Raw genomic sequence first — 7,107 nt, 5'->3', positions numbered from 1 at the left:
ATAAAGTCCATGAGAATAGGGACTATACCTGTCTCTTCATTATTATTTCCCTAGTGCTTGTCACAGGGCCCAGCACATAACGGGTACTCAAAAAATATGTTAAATTAATGCAAGAAAGAACGTTTGATAAATGACCAAATAAACACCTTCGTCTCGTTGGGGGACCCATGAGAATCAAGAAAATGTCAAAATTTGATTCCTGTCCAAGAAAGTAGCTAGTTACTACTACTTTTTTTTTTTTTTTTTTGTAGAGATGAAGTCTTATGTTGCCTAGGCTGGTTTTGAACTCCTGGCTCGAGCGATCCTCCTGCCTAGGCCTCCCAAAGTGTTGGGATTATAGGTGTGAGCAGCTGCACCGAGCCACCATTTACTTCTTAATTCTACCTGCCAGAGAAAAGAGCAGCCTGGAACGCTTTCATTTTTGTTGGTAATCTCATTTGGTTCTGCCCTGGTTTTTCCAATGCCCAGGTCCCACGGTGACAAGCAAAATACCCAACACCCGGTAAAGTAGGGTCTAACCAATCTGAGGGCAGCTTACATGAGACAGAGCTAGGCCTAGGAGAGTTCCTGGGTTCTAAGAGTTAACCCTTTAATTATTGGACAGTGGAGGTGGAAGTATCACTTGAGGCCAGGAATTCAAGACCAGCGTGGCCAAACACAGTAAGACCCTGTCTCTGTATTAAAAAATGAGGCCGGGTCTGGTGGCTCACACCTACAATCCCAGAGCTTTGGAAGGCTGAGGCAGGCCGATCACCTGAGGTCAGGAGTTTGAGACCAGCCTGGCCAACTTGGTGAAACGTTGTCTCTACTGAAAGGACAAAATTAGCCAAGCATGGGGACGGGCACCTGTAATCGCAGCTACTCAGGAAGCTGAGGCAGGAGAATTGCTTGAAACTGGGAGGCAGAGGTTGCAGTGAACCGAGATCACGCCACTGCACTCCAGCCTGGGCGACGGAGGGAGACTCCATCTCAAAAAAAGAAAAAAATATATATTTTTAAAATGAAAAACAATTGCTGCCTAAAGGATGCCATCTTTGCCCTTAAGGACAATTAAGTTAGAAAGCAAAGCCATACACAGAGAAAATATGCACAAGGTATCATGCAGGTCACCAGGGCCACAAGCACTCCAAGGGTACTGCGAGTATGTCAGTTTCAGTGCAGCTGTTGCGGACTTTACGGAAAATAAAACCCCTTCCTGTAAGTGAGAAAGGCAGCCACACACGGGAGGACCGGCGGACAGCCTGTCCTGGAATAGACAAGGCGGCGAAGATTCCAGTGCGGGTCTCATTCAGGAAAGGATACATGTGAGCTGGAGTGGTAAAATAAACCTTAAGGGAGCTGAAGCTTAAGTTGGGCTTGGAGGGGAGGGACGCGTGATAAACTAAGATTTGGGGAGCCAATTTCAGGCAGTGCGAGAAATTTGGAGAAATCTAAGCCCCTAGTGGAAGGCTGCCAATGTGAGGTGACCTTGAGTGAATGCGTGTAGGTGGAAAAAGGTTCCGGGGAATGCTAGCACCGTTCTTCCGCAGAGCGTCTAACAGAGCTGGAGACAATACCTGCGTTTGGTTTTTCTCCAGCTGAGGGACACCTGTAGGGGGTGAAGGACAGGAGCGAGCAGGGGGTAGGGCCAAGACGAGTGGGTGGGACCGCGCGGACCCTCCTGCAGCCGACTGGAAGCCCGGCGCAGGGGCGGAGTTTCCGGCGGCAGCACCACTTGCGCGTCGGGTGACGCTAGGCGGACGGACTATCACGTGACACGGAAGTGGCTCCGAACAGGAAGAGGACGAAAAAAATAACCGTCCGCGACGCCGAGACGAACCGGACCCGCAGCCACCATGAACAGCAAAGGCAAGGACAGAGGGCGGTAGAGGCCGTTGGGGGAAGTACTGCTGGCCAAGAGCGAGCGGGTCCGGGGCCCAGGGTCGCCAAACGCCGGGCTTGGGGTGGGCTGCGCCGTGCTCCTCCGCCGGCTGCAGTCCAGGGGGCTGCGCCTGACGCCTTCGTCATCCCAAAATTACAGTTGCTCGCCGCCTCCGGGCCCTTTCTCCATAAACTCTGTGGCGCAGTTTGGAACTGCGGGCTCGGGCGGTGGGGGGGCTTGACACGATGGGCATCCGTAGGAGCAAATAGAGCGTTAGCGCAGTCATTCGCATAGGCCAATGGAGAGCCGGCGGAGGCGGGGCGCCGCGCTCCGGAACCCCCCGGCAGGGCCCGAACTTAACTAGTGAGTTGCTGGAGTTGGTGCGGGGGCCGGGGCCTCCGATGTCTCTTTTCTCCTTTCCTTTGCATCCCCTCACCCATTGCTGGTGGTGTTTCTGTCAGAACCTGATTCCCATAACCCAGGAACAGGCTGAGGGGGGAAAAAAGGAATAGAAAAAAAAAAAAAAAACCCAAACATGATCCCCCGCTTTTTCAGTGAGGACATTCCTCCTCACCCTTTAGCCCTGCACTTTTTTCCCAGTCTCACGGTTCACTTCCATCATTCACACCCTTTGTTTGGAAGTCGACCTTGAATAGTAATCTGTAAGGAAAATCAGAAACTACTGTTACCCACGAAGACTGGTGTGGTTGTAGACAGGCTGTGGAGACTACCTAGAGCAGAGGCACCCTTGATACGCCAGAACAGCAGCAGGCCAGAACCTCAGGAACAGGTGCACAGACCTGTCCTGCATTCCGGAGGGAACCTGGGCCCAGCTAGACTTTACCCTTAAATCGGTATGTTAGTAAAGGCAGTGAGCAGTGCCTTTCCTGTGGGGTCAGAATCCAGCACCTTCTATTATAAGGGTGCAGAGACAACACATATTTTCGTAGTTCCAGGAATCAGGCCCTCTGGGGCAGACTATTTGCAAACCCCCTTCCACTTGCTCCTGCTAAGTTAGCTACCCAATATGACCTGCCTCATTTTGGTAGCTCTGTGTAGTAGGCAACCTACATTTGTTTCTTGTCTTCCAGGTCAATATCCAACACAGCCAACCTACCCTGTGCAGCCTCCTGGGAATCCAGTATACCCTCAGACCTTGCATCTTCCTCAGGCTCCTCCGTATACTGATGCTCCACCTGCCTACTCAGAGGTGCGTCCAGTTTGCCGTACTTGAACTAGCCGAGAATTCTCTTAGAGTGGTCCTTTAGTCCTTGGCTAAGTCTCACTTCACATATTTACTCTTCACAAACAGAAGAAAATGGTCACACGAATAATCTGAAACACTATATCATTTGGCAATTTTTGTCGGAGTTGAAAGTGCATTATTTGATGATTTTGTGTTAATTTGGCCCCAGCTGAGGTGCAGGAGATGAATTTGCATTCTGTGATCCCAACCTTAGCTTTAGCAGGAAGTGATCCAGGAGAATATTGAAGGCCAGTGGAAAGGCAACTTGTATAATCTCACACAAAAAGTATAACCTGCACAAGGAGAACTAAGAATTGGCTTATTTTAAAACAATTCTTGAAGTGCGAGGAAAAAAAAGAATTGGCTTATTAGAGATCTCAAATAGGAATGTCATGAAGTAACATTTTGCCTTCTCTTCTCCCTTTTCTAGCTCTATCGTCCGAGCTTTGTGCACCCAGGGGCTGCCACTGTCCCCACCATGTCGGCCGCATTTCCTGGAGCCTCTCTGTATCTTCCCATGGCCCAGTCTGTGGCTGTTGGGCCTTTAGGTTCCACAATCCCCATGGCTTATTATCCAGTCGGTCCCATCTATCCACCTGGCTCTACAGTGCTGGTGGAAGGAGGGTACGATGCAGGTGCCAGATTTGGAGCTGGGGCTACTGCTGGCAACATTCCTGTGAGTATGACCTCATCAGAAAAAACTCAGCCCTTGTGTGTATTTTAACTTTCTGAAATAACTTCATATTCATTCTCTCACCATTCTTGGATGGTAGTTACCAGTGTTGGTGCAACTACTGACATCCAGTACTCAGAAAGTGTTTGAGGGGCCAGGAGAACTGTGGCAAGTGAGTAACGTCTCACTGGGGACTGAGTGAACCTGATTCTTTTGTTTTCATGTCTATCAAGTTCTGCTTGCTGCTTTTCCAGTTTATTTTGGTACACTGAACTGGTCTGGTAATGCTCCTTATTCATTCCATAAGCATTATTCCATTTTTGCCATCAGCTTGGTGTTGTACTAGGAACCCTGATAATGAAAAAGTAGAATGTATAGTCTCTAGTAGGGAGCTTTTAGAAAGATAGTACCAATTTTAGTTATCATTTTCTCCTACTTAATTCCCCAGTGCATGCGATTTAGAGCCCAAATGGTCCTTGCTAAGACCATCTACTCAGTAACTACATGCTAGAGATGAGGTGAATATGTGTCATTAGAGAGCATTCCGTTATCCAGTAGTTTATTCAAAAGCTATGTAGGGGCTGGGCTTAGTAGCTCACACCTGTAATCCCAGCATTTTGGGAGGCCAAGGTGGGTGGATCACCTGAGGCCAGGAGTTTTGAGACCAGGCTGGCCAACATGGTGAAACCCGGACTCTACTAAAAATTAAAAAATAGCTGGCATGGTGGAGGGCACCTGTGATCCCAGCTACTCAGGAGGCTGAGGCAGGAGAATGGCTTAAACCCAGGAGGCGGAGGTTGCAGTGAGCTGTGATCACGCCAGTACACTCCAGCCTGGATAACAAAGTCAGACTCTGTCTCAAAAAAAAAAAAAAAAATTAGCTAGGCGTGGGGTGGTAGGCGCCTGTAATCCCAGCTACTTGAGAAGCTGAGGCAGGAGAATTGCTTGAACGTGGGAGGCAGAGGTTGTAGTGAGCCGAGATCCTGCCATTGCACCCCAGCCTGGATGACGAGAGTGAGACTCCCTCTTAAAAAAATAAAAATTAAAAAATTAAAAACTACGTAGGGACCCTGTGGAATTCTAACATGGACCTGGCACGCTGTCCCTGTTTTGGAAATGTGAGTAGGGCAGTGGTTCCCTACCCTCGAAATGTCTGTTGGTCGGGCCTGTTCATATTCACAAGGTAGTCCTGGGCTTCATCTTAGAGCTGGAACCCTTTGAATGAGGGGTAGGCTCCCTTTCCTGTTTTTATCTTTGGGTTCACAGAAAATACAGACCTACTTTAGAACTCAAATTGATAGCAGAACTAGCTCCTGAAAATGCAGTTAGCACATTGCCTTATCCTAACAGGCCTTTGCTTCCTGTGTGTCCCATTCCCTTATATTAGCCTCCCTGTGCCCATTCTATTATGTCCTTTCTTTTCAGCCTCCACCTCCTGGATGCCCTCCCAATGCTGCTCAGCTTGCAGTCATGCAGGGAGCCAACGTCCTCGTAACTCAGCGGAAGGGGAACTTCTTCATGGGTGGTTCAGATGGTGGCTACACCATCTGGTGAGGAACCAAGGCCACCTTTGTGCCGGGAAAGACATCATATACCTTCAGCACTTCTCACAATGTAACTGCTTTAGTCATATTAACCTGAAGTTGCAGTTTAGACACATGTTGTTGGGGTGTCTTTCTGGTGCCCAAACTTTCAGGCACTTTTCAAATTTAATAAGGAACCATGTAATGGTAGCAGTACCTCCCTAAAGCATTTTGAGGTAGGGGAGGTATCCATTCATAAAATGAATGTGGGTGAAGCCACCCTAAGGATCTTCCTTTAATTTCTTTGGAGTAATACTATACCATACTGGTCTTTGCTTTTAGTAATAAAACATCAAATTAGGTTTGGAGGGAACTTTGATCTTCCTAAGAATTAAAGTTGCCAAATTATTCTGATTGGTCTTTAATCTCCTTTAAGTCTTTGATTTATATTACTTGTTATTAAATGGAACGCATTAGTTGTCTGCCCTTTCCTTTCCATCCCTTGCCCCACCCATCCCATCTCCAACCTTAGTCTTCCATTTCCTCCCGCCAGTCTCCATTGAATCAATGGTGCAGGACAGAAAGCCAGTCAGACTAATTTCCTTCTTTCCTTGCACTTCTCCCCACTTGTCATCTTTTAACTAGTCTTTCACAAGGATCCTCTGAAACTCCCTCTGTGCCCCAAGCACAGATCCCATTACTTCTGCTTTCATATCTCCTCAGGCAAAAGTGGAGGGTGCCTTTTGGGCTCTTATAGGTTGTCTCTGCATACAGGAACCTAACCCAAATTTGTTTTGGTGCCAGAAAAACTGAGCTATATTTGAACAAAGTTATTGTGCAAACTGTACTGTGAACAACAGTCGGCTTAAAATACGAGGGGCAAGGAGGAGGATGCATTTCAAAAGCCTGATTGATGTGTTTAGAGCCAAATTAAGAGGAGTTTTCAGATCAAAAATTGGTTACCATTTTTTGTCAGAGTGTCTGATGCAGCCACTCATTCGGCTCTCCAGAATTCCTAGACTGGGTTAATAGGGTCATATTGTGAATGCCTCACTACAAAATGACTTGAGTCCAGTGAAATCTCATTAGGGTTAAGAATATTTCAGGGATCCTTTAATGTTTTGATTTTTGTTTTCTGAAATTGGATTTTATTTTATTTTATCTTATAATTTCAGTTCATCTAAACTGTGTGTTCTGTACATGTGATGTTTGACTGTACCATTGACTGTTATGGAAGTTCAGCGTTGTATGTCTCTCTCTACACTGTGGTGCACTTAACTTGTGGAATTTTTATACTAAAAATGTAGAATAAAGACTATTTTGAAGATTTGAATAAAGTGATGAAGTTGCATTACACCTCACTGCAAGGATTCTTTACTTAGCTTGTTTTTAGACTTCTATATCTTTATATCCCATCTAAAATTCAGCCAGGTGCTGCTGCTGCTGTTTCCTTTGATAAAGCTTTGAAATAAAGGCAGGAGTATAAGCCTAAGACTTGACCATTTTCATGAATTCCGTTCCAGATGTTCAACTTTTCATCATTTTACTTCCTAACCTCTTTCAAATTCTGGAATTTAGGACCTAAACTTAGAAATGAGGGAACCATTGATTCTCCCAACTTCCTCTAAAGTTTGGCTTGAAAATGTTCTGGTATAGCAATTTGTATACGTTCAGGATGACCTTCAGTTTCTCCAGTGCTCTATGTGGAGAACTACTGAAAACTCATGGAATCTAGGCTGCCAAGATAGATTCCTCAGCTTATTTATTTATTTTGAGACAGGGTCTTGCTCTGTTGCCTAGGCTG

General features: G+C 46.5%; 1 protein-coding gene across 2 annotated transcripts; it reads left to right on the top strand.

Moving 5' to 3' along the window:
* The first annotated feature begins 1,246 nt into the window (after positions 1-1,246).
* On the top strand, positions 1,247-6,664 carry DAZAP2 (DAZ associated protein 2). Of its 2 annotated transcripts, none has more exons than XM_032284777.1 (4): positions 1,247-1,848; positions 2,953-3,071; positions 3,538-3,783; positions 5,206-6,664. In XM_032284777.1, exons 1-4 carry the CDS (start codon positions 1,836-1,838, stop codon positions 5,332-5,334), a joined length of 507 nt encoding a protein of 168 aa, XP_032140668.1. In that variant the 5' UTR covers positions 1,247-1,835; the 3' UTR covers positions 5,335-6,664. The 2 variants fall into 2 exon arrangements, with proteins under 2 accessions (XP_032140668.1, XP_032140677.1); XM_032284786.1 differs by having other exon boundaries at positions 1,704-1,848; positions 3,538-3,706.
* The last annotated feature ends 443 nt before the right edge of the window (positions 6,665-7,107 follow it).

Source organism: Sapajus apella, unplaced genomic scaffold (genome assembly GCF_009761245.1).
Source record: "Sapajus apella isolate SASKATOON/1434 unplaced genomic scaffold, GSC_monkey_1.0 scaffold2, whole genome shotgun sequence".
Lineage (NCBI taxonomy): Eukaryota > Metazoa > Chordata > Mammalia > Primates > Cebidae > Sapajus > Sapajus apella.
The sequence above is the reverse complement of the archived record's forward strand: the minus strand, read 5'-3'. Positions and strand labels throughout refer to the sequence as shown.